Source organism: Gadus macrocephalus, chromosome 15, assembly GCF_031168955.1.
Source record: "Gadus macrocephalus chromosome 15, ASM3116895v1".
Taxonomy (NCBI): Eukaryota; Metazoa; Chordata; class Actinopteri; order Gadiformes; family Gadidae; genus Gadus; species Gadus macrocephalus.
In genome coordinates this window covers 14,560,579-14,581,698 of record NC_082396.1, presented here as the reverse complement: position 1 = coordinate 14,581,698, position 21,120 = coordinate 14,560,579, and the positions used below count along the sequence as shown (strand labels likewise).

General features: G+C 46.1%; 1 protein-coding gene and 1 long non-coding RNA gene across 7 annotated transcripts; one reads left to right on the top strand and one right to left on the bottom strand.

The window, feature by feature from the left end:
* Positions 1-20: 20 nt before the first annotated feature.
* On the bottom strand, positions 21-20,626 carry LOC132473467 (protein FAM13A-like). 6 transcript variants are annotated; one of them, XM_060073627.1, is made up of 20 exons: positions 20,490-20,626; positions 19,836-20,031; positions 19,486-19,695; positions 19,056-19,236; positions 17,050-17,284; positions 16,690-16,799; positions 11,730-12,080; positions 11,198-11,342; positions 10,608-10,654; positions 10,057-10,132; positions 7,030-7,303; positions 6,216-6,504; positions 4,198-4,339; positions 3,907-3,988; positions 3,204-3,469; positions 2,731-2,814; positions 2,433-2,537; positions 1,918-2,099; positions 1,449-1,550; positions 21-986 (listed from the first exon to the last, which is right to left on the bottom strand). In XM_060073627.1, the coding sequence occupies exons 1-20, from the start codon at positions 20,517-20,519 to the stop codon at positions 860-862; spliced, it is 3,234 nt and encodes a 1,077-aa protein (XP_059929610.1). In that variant the 5' UTR covers positions 20,520-20,626; the 3' UTR covers positions 21-859. The 6 variants fall into 6 exon arrangements, with proteins under 6 accessions (XP_059929610.1, XP_059929611.1, XP_059929612.1 ...); XM_060073628.1 differs by having other exon boundaries at positions 1,918-2,096; XM_060073629.1 differs by having other exon boundaries at positions 10,075-10,132.
* On the top strand, positions 18,201-19,586 carry LOC132473482 (uncharacterized). Its single transcript, XR_009529411.1, has 3 exons — positions 18,201-18,316; positions 18,990-19,150; positions 19,449-19,586. It is a non-coding gene; the product is annotated as an uncharacterized LOC132473482 (long non-coding RNA).
* Positions 20,627-21,120: the final 494 nt, after the last annotated feature.

Genomic DNA, 21,120 nt, shown 5'->3' with positions numbered 1-21,120 from the left:
CAGAACCATGTTCACCAGAGTAGATGTGAAAAAAATATTTATTTTTTATTGATATATCTATATATTAAAAATATATATATAAACCAGAAGTGCACAATATCAATACGCTCTTATAAATGTCAACAATGGCATTTCACTTGGAAGATAGGAATCAAACAAGGATAACTTTAGGGGGAAATAAACAATTTGACAATTGAAATTATTTGCACTACACTGGCAACATCCATTTCCAAGGTAGACGTGTCACTTGCTTCACTTCATATCAACTATGAAATCCCTATTGCTTATCATAGCACAATGTAAAACAAACACAAATCTCATGCACAAACATGCTGGATTGTCTTGATAGATTGTGTATTATTTCAGAAAAAAAAGTCCTTGCCAAGATAGCACTTTTGAAATGCAGCATTTCACACTATGTACCATGTTTTACAAACTCTGTTTTGGCAAGATGAATGAAGAGGGGAGGGGGAGGAAGTAACAAACTAAGTGCCATACAATACAGCCGCATAGGAAGTGCTTGTAACTAAAATGAACTTGATGTTATGAAGATATTTAGGTTGAAGCTTTTAAAGAAAAAAGAATGGCACTGCAAATCTTTCACCGAGAAAGAGGCGGTATCTTTAAAAAGGGATGTGTTCAGGAGGCTGGTGAAAATAATTGAGTTAGCGTTGTCCTTTTGCGATCACTTATGTCCTTGTCATTGTCATTTAAAGTGCTTATATAATGAGCATGGCATGAGATAAACCCATGACGATATATATTCTCAATTTATTTCTTAGTTGTTGTTTTTTTTATTTCCTTATATGAAAAAATAAAAGAGCTCTTTTCAAAATAAAAGTCCCACTGTGAGTGACTCTCAACTGGTCTGGGTTGAGTCCTGTTGTTTACTGAGCAAGGCTTCCAGTAGGCGGAGCTTCACTTTGACGTTCTTGTACTGGCAGTACTCCTCGTCCATTGGTCCACGGTCCTCCTTCTGACAAGTCCTTTAAAAAAAGAATATAGAGATTAAAAAGGGCAAAGAAGTTACTCGAATGCAAATATTTTCTCTATCAGTTTTCAGAACTGATTGCAGCAGTTTTCATATCTGGTTGATAGTCCCTGTGTTGCCTTACTCCGATAGCTGTGTACATTTAAAGTATTGTAATCAACGACCTATTGTATTTTACTTTGTAGAATTGCAAAACATGTACAGGAAAAAAAAGTGTACAGTACGTATGCAGCTGTCTGTTTATCGTTCTCTCTCGAAACATCTCTCTCTGCTGTATTAACGTCACTGTATTCTCATTTGGATGTACCATGACCACCAAACTCTTACCTTGGTCTAGCTTTCTTGTTTTCTATGTTTTTTTTTGGTTTGGTTTCTCATCGCATTGTTGAACTATGGAAAATACCAAATGTTTCAAGTTGATTCAAAGTATTAATTGAAATGGAATAAACTGTTTTACCTGCCAGTCTGGGCGTGGAAGTGGTGTTCGAACTCTCGGAGGGCGAGGTGGAGCTTCTTCTTCTGCAGACGCGTGCTCCTCATCTGTTCCAGCAGCTCAGACCTTTAAACGGGCCAAGAAACCTACGTAATCACTCAGAGAACTCAAGCACTGAAAGATAACCAAGGGCTGCACCATCTAACAGCATGGCTTCAACCACTTGTAGACATGAGTATAATTTAATAGCTGTGTTTTTCATTCTCTTAAATGCCTTGAAATTAACTGAAAATGAGAACCATAGCCTTATTTTCTAATCCCATTTCAGCTTGAACTCGTCCTCGGGCCATTGTGGTAGAGCCAAATAGAAACAAAAATAACTGCAAAACAAACCATTTATCTTACACACACAAACACAGACACACACACACACACACGCACACAAATACACACAGACATGCACACACACACACACACACACACACACACACACCTGGAGGCTTCGTGCAGGGTTGCCATGGTGACGCCCAGGGGCGGGAGCACTCTGACCTCCTCCAGAGGAGACACCAAGGTGGCCTCGGGGACGTCCTGGGAACGTTTCAGCAGCAGAGAACCAGTGGAGGACAAACACCCGGGGGGCCTCGAGCCCTCCTCGTCAGAGCCCTCCTCCTCCTGCTGAGTGCACACACACACACACGGGCGCGCACACACACACACACACTAGGATTGAGTATGCTAGCCACCCAAGCTATTATATGGTGAGATTCAATTGAAATGTAGGACAATTGAAACGTACAGTGGAAGACTACATCATGTCTACTTTCGATTATCATGTCAACAAGGAGGAGAGGTCAGGCATTAAGTTGCAGTGGGGTGTGCTCTGTACAGTCGACAGTTGACCCTTTTGTTTCATTTGTTCATTGTTCATCGTGTCCGTCTGTCTGCCTGTCTGTGCATGCGTCTGTGTGCACTTGTGTGTGCGTGCGTTGGTGCAGGCGTGGTCCTCACTATGGTGGTGATGACGGGGCCGGCGGAGGACGCCAGCAGCAGCTGTTTGAGGAGGCGGTAGCGGTCGTAGAACGGCCTCATCAGCATCCTCTCCTGTCTGGTGCTCTGGACACACACACACACACACACACACACACACACACACACACACACACACACACACACACACACACACACACACACACACACACATACACACACGCACAAACACAAAAAAGCATTGCTGGCTTAACCGACTTGCTGATTAAATTGAGTTCCCTGTCAAAGTGGAATAGTGAGCAGGTCAATGAAGGCTCACCGGTCGGCCATGGAGGCTCTCGTAGTGGAGCAGGCACTTCTGGAGAGTGGTCTTCTCCAGAGACCTCTGGGACTGAGACATCTCCTGGAGACACACACACACACACACAGGAATGTACTCCAGGTCACACACGAGGTCTGCCGTGCTTTCAAACTTTTTTCGAACCATTGTATAAGACAGGCTTTGGTTTCACTAACGTAGGCCTCACTGTCTACAAAGAATGTGTTTTTACAGCAGGGTGATTGAAGTCCCACCACTACTGCATAAAAACGGGTTAATTGATTCTGGATTGAAGAAATAGGATACAAAGCCTTTCTATAAATCTTTTTGCTCCTTCGAGGTCGATCCGGAGAGTGGGGTCGGCTAGACCTGCATCACCATGGAGACACTCAAGAACTACTGAAAACTTGGATAACATTCTGTATCCACTCTGTGAATACCTAACGATTCCTTTCAATGGGGACTTTTGTTACCTTGAGGTCGTCTGGCAGCCCCAGCTCCCTCCGTCTGTCCCTCAGTCTGGTGCTCAGTGTCTGGACCGTCTCCTCCACGTCAAGCTGGCTGTTGCTGCCGTTGTCCAGCTGCTGCAGCTCCGTCCCGGCCAGGGGCGCCCCCTGCTGGTGCCGGACGGTCCTGCGGCCCTCAGAAGGGGAGGAAGAGGACGTGGAGGAGGAGGGGAGTTGGGCGACCCTGGGCTCTCTCCTCCCTCCTCCGTGTGAAAGCTGCTTGAGCTTGTGGTCTGCAACATCAAATGAGGAAATGCCACTTTTAAAAATAGCACACCGGTCTTGTCTCCCAGGTAACCAAGTGTTCTACTGGCTGGTGTCCTTATGAGTCTTTGAATCGTCAGCTCAGTTGGAAGTATATATTTGATAACAACAAGCCTTGCTTGGGTTTCATGGTCTGGTGTGTGTGTATCTGTGTGTGTGCGTGTGCGTGTGCGTGTGCGTGTGTGTGTGTGTGTGTGTGTGTGTGTGCGTGCGTGCGTGCGTGCGTGCGTGCGTGCGTGCGTGCGTGCGTGTGCGTGTGTGTGTGTGCGTGTGTGTGTGTGTGTGTGTCTGTGTGTGTGTGTGTGTGCTTGTTTATGTGTTGGTTTATATGTGTGTGTGTGTGTTGCTTATGTTTGTATGTTTGTGAGCATGTGCCTGTGTGAGTATGTGCGTGCGTGTGTCTGACCTTTGAGTTGCCTGCGGCTCTTGATGAGTTGCTTCATGAGTCCAGCCACCTCTGGATGGGCTGTCTTGTCATTGTGCGCTGGCTGACAGCAGCAAAAGACAACACTTTTTACATTCCAGAACATCAGCCCATATATGGTGTCTGCATGTCTGGCTACCAAGGTGCTGTCATGTTAATAATATGCCATAACCCCAATGTCCAACCCCAGTGTATTTTTTTGCACTAGAATGAGTTTTCTCATCCATAAATACTTTAAAGACCAAGCTGCCACTCCTCTAGTTTACGACCCACCTTGTAGTTCTTCTCCTGTTCAAACTGCTCCTCGAAGAGCCGGATCTGTTTCCTCAGCGAGTGAATGTGTCTGTTCAGTGAAGAGATGGACACCTGCTCTTTGGCTCCCTCCTCTGGCTGCGTACGCACACTGCGGTGAGCCCTAGGCACACACACATAAAGGGACAGATTTCAGCTACACCCTCCTGTTATGTTCCGAATTGACCCGTTTTAAAGTTTGAAGATCTAGGAAAAATAGTTAAAAGTATTTTTTCAGTATGAAACTTCTTCTGCTTGCCTTAATCAGTGTAATCAACATATAATATGAAAATAGTTAATCTCACATATTTGCAACCACCCCCTGCATGTTTATATCACATAGATACTGTTCGGGTCAATTTGACCCAGCAGTAAAACTGGAGGTAAAAAGGTGTCAGAAATGTCAGACTAATTCTTTCTTTACAACTGTGAGACATATCAACAAGTGGACACTCAACAGGGGAGGGTCAAAACATATCAAATATTCTCTGCATTACACTCTGTCAGGCAGACAAAATGAGCAGCAGAAGCAAATGGATGACAGTCCAGGAGGCTCGGGACTTCATCACTGATCATGACAGTGAAATAGAGGAGGATGTGTCTGAAGACGAAGACGATCTTGAGCTAAATTCAGATTCTAATGAATCTGATTTTGAACCAGATGAGGGAATTGCTATTCCTATTCCTCCTAGCAAGACATTCATGTCAAAACATTGTGAAATACAGTGGTCTTCATCCCCTAATATGAGTCAGGCGAAACTGTCTGCAGAAAACATAATAAAGACAGTGCCAGGGCCCACTAGGATGGCAGTGACGCGTGTGACTGACATCAAGTCAGCTTTTGAGCTGGTCATGCCAAATTCAATACAGAAAATCATTCTGGAAATGACTAATCTATGAGGGAGACGTGTTTTTCGGGAGAAGTGGAAGGAGCTGGACAAAACACATTTAGATGCGTATTTGGGGCTCCTCATCCTGGCTGGGGTCTATAAGTCTAAGGATGAATCGACAGCCAGTCTGTGGGATGCAGAGACAGGCAGGGCTATATTTCGAGCCACAATGTCTCTGGAGACTTTTCACATATTCTCCAGAGTAATCAGATATGATAATCGAGAGACAAAGGCTGGTAGACGGGAGAGAGACAAGCTGGCAGCTGTTAGGACATTGTGGGACAAGTGGGTAGAGCAACTTTCACTACTCTATAACCCAGGCCCTAATATCACAGTTGATGAAAGGTATAATAATAATAATAATAATAATACATTTAATTTAGAGGCGCCTTTCAGGCCTAACCCATAATAAAGTGGTGAAACATAAAAAAAATAAGTTTGAACAAATATCTTTTTTTTTATGAAAAAAACGAGTGAATTATCCTAATTGAACCATTACCTCTTAGAGGTAAGGAACACTATTGCACTAAATATTGATAGAATAGTTACTAATGGAGTTAGTAATGACATGTTCACACTGCTTGTTAGGATTTTTTGGGTTTAGGACATCTTTTGGATAATAAACATGCACCGGGTCAAATTGACCCGGGAACACCATTGCTGTTCCTGACAAACGAACATAACAGGAGGGTTAAGTAAATAGATGGTGAATACAAGGCATACAAACAGTACACCCCTCCATCCTTTCAGAGTGCTTATCAGTTTGAGTTAAACATGCAGTATTTGTACATTTGCATGTTGCAAATGCATATGTAAACATCATAAACATTCACACGCATTTATTCATATATGCTAGAAAAAACACAGCTTAAAAATAATCGATAAAAAAAGTGCTGAGTTGATGACTATATAAGCATGAATATAAATACAATCATACATATCATATCATCATCGTATAAAATTACGTTATTTCGTTGTTTTTTTTGCCATTAAAATCGAATGCATCATCATCATCATCATCATCATCATCATCATCATCATCATCATCACAATCATCATCATTATTATCATCATCATCATTTTAATATGCATCAGTTGAGGAGTGCTCACATGTGGCTGTTCTGGGAGCTGGGTGGTGAGGGGGCGGAGTCAGGGTCCGACAGGAAGCGCAGGCTGGAGCTGAGGCTGGGGCAGCGGGGCGACAGGACCGGCCTGTCCCCGGCCCCCATGTGCTGCAGCAGCACGGCAGAGGAGCAGGAGGAGGAGGTGCTGGTGGAGGAGGGGGGCCTGGGGGCGGGGTCCAGGACGGGCGCGATGATGTCATGCTGCTGGTCGGGTTGTTGGGCCCTGCCCACCAGAGTCCGAGGGCTGCTGGAGACCTGCTGCAATGGAATGACCTCTGAGAGAGAGAGAGAGAGAGAGAGAGAGAGAGAGAGAGAGAGAGAGAGAGAGAGAGAGAGAGAGAGAGAGAGAGAGAGAGAGAGAGGGAGAGGGGAGAGGGAGAGGGAGAGAGAGAGAGAGAGAGAGAGGGAGAGGGAGAGGGAGAGAGAGAGGTGGGGAGAGAGAGAGAGAGAGAGAGAGAGAGAGAGAGAGAGAGAGAGAGAGAGAGAGAGAGAGAGAGAGAGAGAGAGAGAGAGGGAGAGGGAGAGGGAGAGAGAGAGAGAGAGAGGTGGGGAGAGAGAGAGAGAGAGAGAGAGAGAGAGAGAGAGAGAGAGAGAGAGAGAGAGAGAGAGAGAGAGAGAATATTCAACATTTTTGGGCATAATTCAGCCTGAGAGGAGCATAAATAAATAATTAAGGAATTAGGAATTATAAATGATTTATTGTGAATAGATTACATTTTTCTGACAACTCTATGTGAAAAACCATGAAATTAAAATGAAGCTGGGTGGGGTGAGGGGTTACTCCCACCTCCTTCTCTTACCGGATTGAGACGGCAGCGATGGGGGTGAGGAGGGGAGGAGCCGCGATGGGGGTGAGGAGGGGAGGAGCAGCGATGGGGGTGAGGAGGACAGGAGCAGCGATGGGGGTGAGGAGGGGAGGAGCAGCGATGGGGGTGAGGAGGAGAGGAGCCGCGTGGGGGGCACCAGGCTGGGCTCCGCTGCGACCCCCATCTGTTGGTGGAGGGGCTTGCTCCCCGGGGCTGGGGGCGGACCCCCCTGGTCAGACTCCAGGGCTTGGAACTTGAGGCGCGGGCTCTGGAAGCAGAAGCAGAACATTAGGGCCTTCGGGGTCTGGGCCGAGGAGCGAGGGGAGCTTCTTCGTCTGGACCCCGGTCTCGCTGTGCCGTGGGAGACTCTGGTTCGGTCCAAACCAGAAAGCTGAAAGTTGTTTTGGTTTGGAAAGCGTTGAAGGTGCGCGGTCCAAAACTCGCGATGGACTCGAGTTTCCACGTTCAACAGATTGGACGCCAAGGCTGGCAGGACGCTTCCACTGGAGATCCAGAAACACAAAGATCCCGCTCAGAGCGGGGATTCTATCGTTCCTTCATTCAATCATTCCCAATCAGTTCAAAAGCAGGCATGTGAACAGACCAACGGGATTACACCATAAGAAGCCATCTGCGAGTCGGTTGAAACAATCAGGGGGGGGAAGAAAAAAGCACAGCCTTGGCTCGCTGCAACTCTCCTCCACACGGTCTTCCCAAGGCATCCACGAGCAATCAGCGCGGCCGGGCAGAAAGAGGGACAACAATCCACTCGGGCACCGGCAGCCGATGTTCTCACCGCCGCTCACGGTTCGGCTGTCCCTGCTGGCCGGTCCCAAGATCTCCCGGGATCTACTGAGATCCGAGGTGTGATGGCACGCTAGTCTGTGCGTGAGTCTCAGTCGGCGGAGGAGGATCACGACATCCCGCCGAGCGCATCATAGGGCGGCTCCCGAGTCTTGCTGGAAACCCGCCTCCGGGCTCTGGTGATGCACGCTCAGCCCTCCACATGGATAATTCATCACACACCGGGGGGGGGGGGGGGGGGGGGAGGAGGAGGAGGAGAGCGCTGGGAGTACCGCTCACGTAGGCACACGTGTGGGAGGAGGAGGAGGGGCGCGGCTATGACGAGGGATCCCCACAGCAACGTGGACCGACGTTGGCGACGGGAGATCTATTTCAGAGAAGCCGTGCACCTTGGTGTGGGTGCACACCCTATGATCACTAGATTGTTAAAGGCATTGGGTAAAGGTGTGAAATATATACGTTCTTGGACGTTATGTTTCATGACGTACACATTTTTTTTCGTTTTGATTTTCTATTGGGCAAAGCATGGTGTCAACGTGAGGACGATTTGAATTTCTTATCGCCATTGTTTCAAGAAAAGCCATTGTCGTCTTCGTCGTCTCCGACCTGAGATTTACAACCTCTTCCCCCTCCTGGGCTGTTCATTCATTAAAAAAAGCTGGCTCGTGAGTCAGTGACAGAGGCGGTGTGGGGAGGGTTGAAACAGTGGGTTGTGTGTGTGGATGTACACACACACACACACACACACACACGCACACACACACACACACACACACACACCCGCCCACCCACGCACCGAGATAAACATGAGGACACAGGGTTGCACACGCCACATGGATGTGCACAACCATATGCAAACATACACACGCACGCACGCACGCACACATATACACACACACACACACACACACACACACACACACACACACACACACACACACACACACACACACACACAAACATACATATATAGAAACACACACACAGACACACACAACACTGCTGTTTTCATACCTCTCTACTTAGAAAATGTGTTCATTAGTACATCATATATCACTAGATTGGTCGGATGGAGGGCAGGAGAGCGAGACAGAGTAGAAGAGAACGAAAGGGAGAGCGAGACGGAGTCAAAGTGTTTCCTACGTCAGAGCTCTGCCTGCAGCCTATATAATCGTATCCTCGGTCAGATTCATCTAAATGCTACGACCCCAGCTCTGCCCTGCAGGAGCACCCAGGGTCCAGGCTGTCAACACTCCCTCCCTGTAACCACTCACAGGCCTGCATGGAACACAGGCACGCACGCACGCACCTGTGCACGTAGTCAGGTACAACGTGCACCGGTTAGGATACTTTAGTTCCAAACAACAAACAACAAAATACATGATCCAAGGGTGTGCAAAGTATTGTTATGGAGGGGTGCAGTGAATAGGTGGAGGTGCTTAATTTTACATCCGGCTGTTTACTGACGTGAAAGTCGACCATGTCACAAGGAAAACTTGGCACATCACTTTCCACCTTAGCTAAAACATTAAACCATTTGTCCTACCCTCTTTGAAGAGCTACCTCACTACACACGCTACTTCAGTGCGCTTATTTAGCTAGCAGAAGTTCATGGACTTGAGTGGACTAAGTCCACCTAAGTCCACCTAAGTCCATAATCTTCTGCTAGCTAAATAAGTGTGCTTAAGTTGAACTTGAATGGTGGCCCTGCCTCAAAATGGCTACAACGCCCCCTAGTGGCATACATACACGATTGTATTTATTCTACCCTGTCATAATTGTCCATCCTTTCCATATATCACGTCTACTTTAAAGAAACCTTCTATCAATCCTGTTGAACCCCATTTATTCAACCCTAAATCTTCTTAGTCACTAGATGACCTCAGCTTCATAACATTTATATAATTAGTTCAATTAATATATAAGCATACCAATGTATTATTGTCAGTACATAGGAATTTGTTCCAGGGGTATTGAATTGGATTTCAGAACACATGCTGAGAAACATGGTAATCAGATAAAGGGATGGTGCGTGTGTGTGTGTGTGTGTGTGTGTGTGTGTGTGTGTGTGTGTGTGTGTGTGTGTGTGTGTGTGTGTGTGTGTGTGTGTGTGTGTGTGTGTGGAATGGACTGCACACACACACGCACAAAAGCACACACAAAGACATGCATAGACAGAGGCTATATTTAGGCTGTCTTTTCATCTTTTCGATGTACATTTTCTTGATTGTTCACCTGGTCTGCATGTCCCAGGGGGCTGGCTGCTATGGGACTCTCTGTACAGAGGCTGACCCTGAAAGACAGAAACACAGGGCACACCATAAAGATGAACACAAAAACAAGCCACGGGAGACATGTATGGCATTTTGAAAGGTTACTGGTCTAAAATAACTAAAGAAAAGTAGTTGATTATGCAACATCCTGGTTGTCACCCTCCGTATCCACAACATGGCCACGTTTCTTCTGAAGCCTGACGGTTATCGTACATGCAACCCAAATCAATGCGTGCCAGTTTCAATCTCACGGTACCTATCTGACTGACTCATTCAAATAAGCCTTCTGCCATTACTGCCACTAATGGCCTGAACCAACGGGGTGTGTATGGATGGTAGGGATAGACGCGCATGTATACAAGAGCCATCAGCCATCATGTGCTGTGATGGATGGCTGGCTGGTCAGGCTGCATGACACCCCCACCCGTGGTATGTCAGTGGCACCTGTATATGCCGTGTTGTTTATTCTAAGAAACAAACTAGCCTTCCACCCACCTCTCTGCTTGGGTTGGTCTTTTGCTCAGTTCTGGATCGATGGCATACTGGAAAACAATTAGATTAAACAGAAGCTGGCTCAATGAAAGCTATTGACCATGATTCATTGTCAACACTAAAGAAAACGTTTGAGACAATATTCATGATATATCTTTTATCTCCAAATAAATTGAATAAAGAGGACAATGAACTGATTAAACCTGAGTACATTTTAATATATACATTGCTAATTACACAGTGACAGCTCACACGACTGGTGATCTGAATAAAAGGCAGGTTGGTCTATCAGGTGGAGGGGCCAAGGGGGACAAAATGGAAAGAAAGAAAGAGTAAGAAAGAGCTCACAAAATAAAGAAAGAAAGAACGTCAGACAGACAGAAAGTCACAAACAGACAGACAGACAGACAGACAGACAGACAGACAAACAGACAGACAGACAGACAGACAGACAGACAGACAGACAGACAGACAGACAGACAGACAGACAGACAGACAGACAGACAGACAGACAGACAGACAGACAGACAGACAGACAGACAGACAGACAGCTGTTCAGACTATATTCATGGTACAGAGTGAGATAGTGGTACCTGTTTGGGGGAGCAAGGCCTGGAGCGGAGGTCTTTGCAAGGGCGGGGAGAAAGGTCCCTTTGGTCTCTGTTCCTGCCCCCCTCCCCCTCTGCCTCGCCACCCCTCTGGGAGATCTCCGCTGAAGTCTTGGCGTTTGGCTCCGGCCTATAAACAATGAAAACACATGTCAGAATGTTCTTATGCTTCCCAAACAAGTGTGGGGTAAATATCTTATTCAGAGTAAAGGTTAGTAAAGGTTCACTCCTGTTGTTGACAGTAATCACAACAGAGAGCGCTGCAGGTTTGACGTGAAGGGTCTGTTCTGCTTATACCCCTGGGTTCATTGTTGACATTGGGTCGAGATTAAATCAGACATCATCATTTATATGATTTATGTTCAACCCTCTTGCGCAGGGTATAAGCGTTCCGAAAACGGGAAGTTGGCGAGTCATCACCATTGTTTCTGGTTTAGATTCATAGTTTAGACGCGAGGCCACTGCGTATGTGGCCTCGCGAGACTCGGAGATAGAGACTCGGAGACGGGCTACTTACAATCCTATGGTCGAGTCAGCCTCCTCCACCTCCGTTCCCTGAGTGGTCCGCACCGGGCTGAGTTTGAGCGGCCGCTGGGCTGAGCCGACATCAGCGGGGCTGGGGGCGGTCCCGGAACCAGCAGTGTCCCCCTGCAGCTCCTCTGGCCGGTCCAGGGTCACCCTCTGGGGGCTGGTGCTGAGCTGAGAGCCCCCCTCCAGCCCCTCTGGCCGGTCCAGGGTCACCCTCTGGGGGCTGGTGCTGAGCTGAGAGCCCCCCTCCAGCCCCTCTGGCCGGTCCAGGGTCACCCTCTGGGGGCTGGTGCTGAGCTGAGAGCCCCCCGCCCATCTTGAAGACCTAATGGTGTCAGAGCTACACAAAGGAGGAGGATCAACGGTGGTTATCATGCATAAATATAATGTTCAGTCATTAAAGTGTTCAGTAATTAAAGTGTTCATGTGGTAAGATAATAATAGTTCCAAATATATATTTGATTTTCTCTCTCCCTCTCTGCCTGTTCCCTACCTGACCAAATGGCTTGGCCAATAGGCAGAGAGAGGCATAATCATCAGGTGACTCCCACTCTCTCCTTCACGACTCAGTTGTGCCACTTATCTTCCAGACACACACGCACACACACACACACACACACACACACACACACACACACACACACACACACACACACACACACACACACACACACACACACACACACACACACACACACACACACACACACACACACACACACCGTGCTTCACTTCTGATGACCCATGTTTATTCATCAGTGTTATTGGTTGTGTTTTGGGTCTTTTTGGGACTCTGAGAAGGAAAATAGATATCCTGTGAAAAGCGGTTTCTGTGTGAATGCCTTTGTCACGTTCCTGAAACGGTCCCGACACATGTCGGACATATGTGTTGACATAGCCATTGTATTTGCATGTGTGAGGTTTCTGGCTAAATTGAGGGAAAATTACGTTAAAAGACCAACAGAAAGGCTGCAGTATCCAAAACCACAAAGAGGAGAAAAAAATTAACAAAGCAAAGCAAGAGCAACCGAATTAAGAATGAATAGGGTCAGAATAGAATCCACTTCCAACTGGTAACTAGTTGAACAATATTTGAATAAACCAAATCCTTCTGTGGCAGCAGGGTGAACTGAACGCCTTCGTGTGGTTCGCAAGGTTCCTGCCAAGAGGACACCACTCATGTAACTCCATTAGCCGGCAATTACCCACAATGCCCTATAAAACTAACAAAAACAAAAGCCATGGCGACCCAGCCTGTGTGATGCACCTCATCCCAGCGTCATATGGCCTTCTCAGCGGTATGTCCTGATAGCTGGATCACCATAGCACCACAGCACACCGCCAATGCCCTGCTGCAGGTTACGGATCCAAAGTACACAGTGAGGAACTATCAGAAAGCAAGGGGGGAATATGTGGCCCACAATGCACAGGGCAGGCTGGGTATTTATTTCCAACCGACCCGTCAGGTGGCTTATCTGTCACTGGGTTCATTTCACAGCGGCGTTCCAATAAACCTGAAATACAATGTTTTCGTCAATGAGCCCTTGTCTCGCAAAGAAAATCACACAAAAAAAAAAATTTTGAACAACGCATTGATACCCTCTGGATGATCCTGTTTCCGAATGAATATCAGTCTTGGATTGTCTGGGCCGCAATTGATTTCCAAATATCGGCGCTGCCTTACGGTGGTTAAGAATCTCCAGCCAATCACAGTGACCCTCGTGCTCTCTTCGATCTGGCCAACTATGGGCAGAGTTCAAGAACACATCTTAATCTGGGAAGAGCTTTCCATGGGGATTTCTGTTCATCTTTTAACTTCGTGCTTCAGCCTATCTTGGATGGAATCTGCAGCAAGAAACCGAATGTGAACTGATTTTACAGTAATGTACTATAGTTACATTACAAATTAGGGGCAGGGAGGAGGTATTGGGTGGTGGAGGTAGGAATGGCTAAGGCGGGGGCGGGGATACAGTATTGCTGCATAACAATGTCCATATGGATTGACATACACATAAACACACACACACAGACGCACTCTTGTTAGTATGCATAATTAGGCAACCCAGATTGATTTTGATAACACTTAGTCCACAAGTGTTGGCACATAATGCACAAATAATTCAGATTTGGAGCACGTAAGAGCAGTGGGCCAGGCAATGTCAGTCTGGATGTGTGATGCAGGTGGAAGTAGGTGAGGGATACTGAAATCTGACGCATGCAGACGCATTCCGCACACACACACGTGCGCACACATGCACACATGTGCCCAAATGCACTCACAAAAGCACACACACGCAAAAAACATTGTCACATAAATATGGACCCAGTTCATGTCATACCAAATCAATACTTGAAATAGAATTGTATACAAGACTTTCTATAGAGTACCATAATCAGCCTTAAACAGTACTAGATTTCAAATCAATAATTCCTTAAATTAAGTCAGATGATTACCCCTAATTCCTAGCTCCTAGTCCTTGGCAGTAGAATAACACTGATATCTTAAGTTGTGTAAAATATATTTTTTATTTTGGACAATACTTGTGTCGTGACTACTGTGGTACAAATATAGCCCTTGGTTTTTCACCATATGATATAAAATGCAGTCGAAAGCCAACCTTAATGCCATCCTTAATCCTTAAACTAATCCAATAACACATAGTTGACCTGTGTGACGCTAAAACAAAAACCCCAGGCTAATCAATTAGCCTGGTGAGACAGCTTTGAGACGGCCGATGATAAACAAACTGAAATTAGCAGAACACAGGGGCATCGAAAAGGCAGCCAGACAAGGCAACCCCGGCTAAGAGAACGTCAGACACAGCGAGAAGACCCATGGAGTGGCTTTTGAACACACACACACACACACACACACACACACACACACACACACACACACACACACACACACACACAGCAATGAAGCACCATGTCTGCAATGCCCCCCCCCCACACCCCCACCCCCATCACCACCAGAACAACAAGCCAGCTGGGAAAGACTGCACACCAACAGAGTGGATATGCAATCTTGTGCATGGATGTAAGGTGACTTGACCTAAGCAGTGTTCAGTGTGTGTTTGTGTGTTTATGTGTGTTTAGTGCTTTGACCTTGAATGTTATGGTAGCTCTCAGAGGAGGTCACATGTCTTTTCCATGGGTCACTGCTACTGTTCACAGGACCCACAGCAGGGTTCCGGTATCAAACATGTCTCCAGAGACATTATTAATTAAGCTCCCAGGGACGGTGGCTGTTTAACCACAACACAAGCACAGACACACACAGACACTCAAAGGAGAACTGAAAATTGAAAAGCCAAATCCCATTTGCTTTCACAGTCTACTGTAAACCATGGCTCACCTCCCATCTGCCCCAGTACTGAATGGACCACTCTCAGGGTGTGTACGCACACACACACACACACACACACACACACACACACACACACACACACACACACACACACACACACACACACACACACACACACACACACACACACACACACACACAAACGGGGGGTCAGTCCTTACAGCAACAGCCATCAACGGGGGCATGAGCATGCAGAACCACATGCCACACACAAACACACACACACACACAACCACATCTTAATCTGTGTGCTGGCTAGAGAGACAGTGGATAAATGAGTTAAGAGAGGGAAATGTTCCTGATGCTGTTAACGTTCAATGTCAGCGCGGCCACCTGATTTATCATCGCTCCACTCCTCTGCCCTTTCCAGCAGGCATGTTTGTCTGGCAGGTTTACCGGTCAGGTTCACTGGGGCCAGAGAGACGTTGTCCTGATGACATCAGACGGCTAGTGTCAGGGCTTTTAGGGAGATGACTCATCGCAGTGGGCGGCGGGCCACTGGTTCTTGTTGTTCCTGGCCTTTCATTCTCCTAACGTCACTTATTTTTAATCGATGGTCATTTTAATTTGAATCTTGTTGAATCAATGGTGGAGAAATGGTAGTCAGGACCGGTGCGGATCGAGGATGAAATCTCGGTGACTCATCCACATAAAATGTAGTGAGTGTTCAGCATGAGAACAGAGATACTGATGATAACGTTTTACACCAGGACTCCATGAATTAAACACTTCAATATATATATATGTCTATATATATATTAAAAGAAGAATGTAATATATATATATATATATATATATATACATATAGTAAATGCTTCTCCATTTGAATGCAACTCGTCTGAAACCCCTTATATCAGTATATCCTAATTTGTTTTAGTTGTATATTATTTGTACAGTATTTATGTATGTATATGCTCAAAATGGAAGGTTCAATGCCAAAAAGACTCTTTGGTTTTGACTGGTACTTGAAGTGAAGCAGCAGATGAACTCAGCGCACATTCAGTGCAGTACTGGCCAAGAGTCAGAGGCTGAGGCTCCAGAAAGGAAAACAGAAAAGAAGAGAAACAGAACAGCAACACACTACTGTGGGAAAAGGACACAAGACAGACCCCCCATCAACAGCCGTACAAAACAAGCAATTCACATCAAAGCATCTGTTTCGATGCACTAGGGTCATCAAATATGGTGGTAAACACCATATTAGAAATCTAGAAATGTTTCACCACCTGGTTTGATTGGGAGTTTTTTAGGGTTTCATTCCGATTCTATAAAGTGTCAACAAGGTTGGTTTCAAAGCTAGCAATCTGAGAACCATTTCTTACTACAACAGAATGTTTTCAAAACCGGATGACCCTGCTTTTTGAAACCAACCTGTTTACAATGCCCCCATGGCTTATCAGAGACTGCTCTGAGATGCGAGAGACTAAAGATAGTGCTGCAAAACCTGGAACCTATTGTTTTCTATTGTTATGTCTATGTGTTATGAGCAGAGGAATGATCCAATGCATGTCTCTCCCTATGAATGTTTGTTTTTACATTTCAGGTCAAAAACTTGTACAGTGTTGAGTGTGGGCCGCACCTGCCGATCCGAGAGCGGGACCAGGTGCCAAGGGAGGCGCTGCTGAGAGAGACGGAGGAGGCCCTTCGGTCGTCATCCGGCATGGCTCTCTGTGCACTACAGGTCGGCACCTGAGAGACACAGCGTAGGAGGATCACACACACACGCACACACGCAGGTGGCACTTCATACCGAAACATAAACATAGAGGCAAATATAAACACGCGCAAATACACATGAAGAGTACACACCCAGAACTCTAATGAATGAAACATACAATCCCTAACACAGGAACATACAAATATAAAGCATCAAGCACCCTCCCCCCCCTCGTTAGCCGGTGACATGGCGTGACACTCCTACATGTACCAGGTGACTCACCTCAAAGTCCGACAAAACAGAGAGCGGGGGCGGAGGCGGTGAGGAGGTAGGGGTGGTGAAGGCCATTCCCCGGGAAGTAGGAGGATAATGAGGAGGAGGAGGAGGAGAGGGAGAAGGAGGACTGGGTGGAGGAGGAGGGAGACAGACAAACAGCTGGTCCTGGTGTCTTAGAAGGCGGAGCAATAGTGCGTTACACGCGTTCTGCCCCTCAAGCATGTGGGGTCCGGTTGGAACACTACAGAGAGCGAAGGAGAGATATAGGAGAGACACAACAAGAAAACACCATAACGGTTAAGCTTAGTTGCACTTAAACGACCCTAAGATGCCCTCTAGTGGAGTCTAACTCGTATGGCATGTTCATAGAGTTCCATTGGATTTGAAGAAGTGAAATCCATACTGATGGTCACTCACAACAACAAGTTAAAAATACATCAGCTGGTTACAAAATACAAGGAAATAATCCACTGTTCTTATCCTTGGTGGAAGTCATATTTTAAGGTCCATCTTGTATTTGGCGTCAAAAATGCCTAAATCAAATAGATGACTTAGGCAGCTAGTGATTATGGAATGTAAAATGCACTCTGATTGGATTATGATATATCCAATGCGGCAAAGTGAATCAGAGGCGTTAGTAGAGTAGAGTTAGGTTAGATATCACAATTTGGCCAAAATATGACTTAGACAATTATGCTATGTGGCTAATGATATCAACAAGCTATATCTACTTTTAAAAGATTTTTTGACCACATTTCTTTGAATAAAACATACACTTACACAAGATAATAACAAAGAATGAATCAATCTTTCTTACGTCATGCAACTTCCTATTCTCACAGCAATGTAAAACATATCAACACCTTCATCGTGAGAGACAGCTTCCGTCTGCAAGTTTCCACCAACGTGATAAACAGTGTCTCGGCCCTGCCCCGCCACAATACCTGGAGAAGCTGTTCCCTTTCCCTAAGCAGTTTCCAAGCAGTTACCCCCCGCCCCAGCCTGTTCCCGCTAGTTCTGCTTTGAGGTCTGACTTAAGTTTACAGAAGGGGGGTGGGGGGCATGACGTGTACAAATAACACTCAAAGAAGGGTATGTGAAACATGTGGGTATAAATAGGAGTTTGTCCTGGTCCAAAGAGCTCAGCAAGGGACAGAGACGGAGAGAGACAGGGACAGAGACAGAGACGGAGACAGAGACGGAGAGAGACAGGGACAGAGACAGAGACGGAGGGGGACATAGAGAGACACAGAGCGAGAGAGAGAAAGAGAGGGTGAGCGCGAGAGAGAGAGAGAGAGAGAGAGAGAGAGAGAGAGAGAGAGAGAGAGAGAGAGAGAGAGAGAGAGAGAGAGAGAGGACAGAACGTTGTCACTGGTAGTTACATAACATAATGAATGATGGGGGGGGGGGGGGAATGCTCCATCTGAATGGATTCAGATGGAAAGCAGCCAACCTGTATACAAGCACCCTCAAATGAAACAAAGATATTCATACGAAAAACTTTTTGGGGTTTTCTTTCAAATAAATTCACCCTTTTTTTCAACCAATTCAGTGCAGGAAATTAGGTAACGCTAATACTCGTTTTTCGGCAAGTTGAACGCTGAGAGATAGGAGAAGGAGGATGGGGAGATGAAGGGACAGGGAGCTGGGTAAAGGGAAGGGTGTTGACTGGATCTAAATATGTCCGCTGCCCCGGTGTGGGATTAACTGTCCTCTGGGGATCATATTTGTTTACAAGGATGGATAAGATGTGTAAACAGGGGAAAGAAAAACCAAACAAAAACCCTTCTGGTATGTTCTGTTGGGTCTGACAATCAACTTAGGACACCTATGACTGAGTTTTCAGAAGGTGCAGATAACAATTTATTGAGACACAAGAAATATCCCCGAAGAGGTGATAAACAACCTCCAGCCCTTGATCCTTTTTTTTTTCTATTTTATTTCAGCCCAGCTTGCCGATAAAGGAGATGCTGGTAGAGAGACCGGTTGTTGACGATTGCGGCGGAACCTACCGGAATACACAGGGACCAAAGATGGTGGCCAAGTTCTCCATTGGCATCTGATTTGATTGGCTGTGAGACGCCACTCTGGAAAGGAAGTGGATGAGGTAAGACAGGATGCTGAAGTAGTCCACAGGTAAACAGCCCAGAATGTCCTTCAGGAATCCGATCAGCTCCTGCTCATCCTTGTATTCTACAATCAAAAAAGAACTAAGTTATTTGGAGCTGAGGTTGTTTTTACAAAAAAAACTCTCATTCAAATCTCAAATGTGTTCAACTGTTGTTATGAGGAAATGAATTAGATCCCTTCCACTCTATCTTGAAATATATTTATACTCTCTTTGAATTCAGATCCATCTCAATGTCTACCTCACCACGCTCTATGCCTAAACCCTTTTCTTCAAGGCTTGTGCCTTCACCTTGCCACCGGTTCTCTCAGTACCTGCGATGCCCGACAGAAGCTGCCTGCGGTGGGCCTCCGGGACCAGGGGGATGGGGAGCTCCCGGAAGAACAGCTTGAGCAGCGAGGCCACTGTGGGCACGTCCGAGTCCTGCTGCAGGTCCACCGCCTCCCCCCTGTCCCACTGCAGCCTCAGCTGTCTGGTCTGGACCACCGAGCCGGACAGGCGGAATATACCCTTATGACGCACTCCTAAAGGAAGGAGATAAATAAAATGTTCAAATACACTCCTGACAAATAAAAGAGAACATTGGGAATATTAGGACTGTAGCAAAAATATGCTAAACAACTAAAATATTTCTGTAGTTTGTTTTCTTGGGAGTTCAAAATACCTGTTTTGTCCAGGAACTCCACCATGCGTCTCAACACAAGAGGCACTCCATCGACCAGCTGTCCATCTTCCCTTAGCGTTTCCACGGCAACACCAAATACAGGCCTGGCTTCACACTGCGGCTGGTGCAGAGCAGCAGCGGACTGAGGGCAGATCTTAGCCGTGCTTCTCCGGATTCGTACAGAGCTTAAGTCGGTCTTCACACACGAAAAAAACACCAGAGGAAATTCTCTGTCACTGAGACAAGGTCAAGTTGTTTGAGTTGGTAAAAAGCCAACCTGAGTAACGCCATGGAAACGCATTCCTTATATCCAATGAACTCTCTTGAGTGCCTGAAATGTAGTCTTGGCTGATGGGCTGCTGACTGATAATACATCATTTTATATGCTGGCATTATGAGAAATAGCCAGCATTAAAAACGAACAGTAAAGTAAATAAAGACAAACTACTGCATGTGTTTGACATGAATATTTTAAATTCCCCCAAAAAATGACACATAAAAACATGTAACGTTATTCATCACAGAGCAAACTTCAGCATAAACGAGCAAACACAAGCTGGCTAAGATGTAGGATCACCCCCCCCCCCCCCCCCCTAGCAGCATTTAGCTCTTCAACGATCATCGATGAAAACATTACATGGGTTATAAACTCACACAGAGAGACACTGATGCGCTTGCTCCCATCTTCTCAGCTCAGCGGATCAGACGGCTCTCCATGTCACGCAACTTTAAGATTACATTATTTAACTTTACATGTCCTTTCGCCCCAGCAGGACGTCCTTCATCCTCTGTTCAACCAAACTATCTCACGGTGCGTTCGGTACAATCAGGGCAATTTTACACGATCATCTAGGAGCTAATCTGTGAGGAACTCGCTAAACGCTCTGGACATTGTTTACGTTGCTGGTCACGTGACACAACTGTAACCATGGCGATTACTACTGGGTTGTTGCCAGTACACTACGTCATTGAGCGGCGGTCAAGGGAAATCTCGTAACTATGGAAACACATAATGCTAAACCTCTGTTGAGAGCCAGCAAAAAAAAGAACACCAAATTGTACATTTGTGTTCGACCCCACATAATTGTGAGGGATGAAATCTGCATTTTCCAAAGATTTGCACAGTAGTATAACTGACAATCGTCCTCATTGCTGCTGCCAGTGTATGCGCGCGCACGCACACGTGTACGCGCACACAAATAATAACATACACAAATAATATTCAAAGATTAAATAATGAAGCACTTGCTTACTTTCCGTACTGGCTTTAATGATGGCATAATGA

Excerpts from the sequence above, each read along its gene's own strand:
- LOC132473467 (XM_060073627.1), bottom strand. The coding sequence starts at position 20,519 with ATGGGAGCAAGCGCATCAGTGTCTCTCTGT. Across the intron at positions 20,032-20,489 it reads GCGCATCAGTGTCTCTCTGT|ACCGACTTAAGCTCTGTACG; the intron begins GTGAGTTTATAA and ends TCGTGTGTGAAG. Across the intron at positions 6,505-7,029 it reads ATCGCTGCCGTCTCAATCCG|AGGTCATTCCATTGCAGCAG; the intron begins GTAAGAGAAGGA and ends TCTCTCTCTCAG.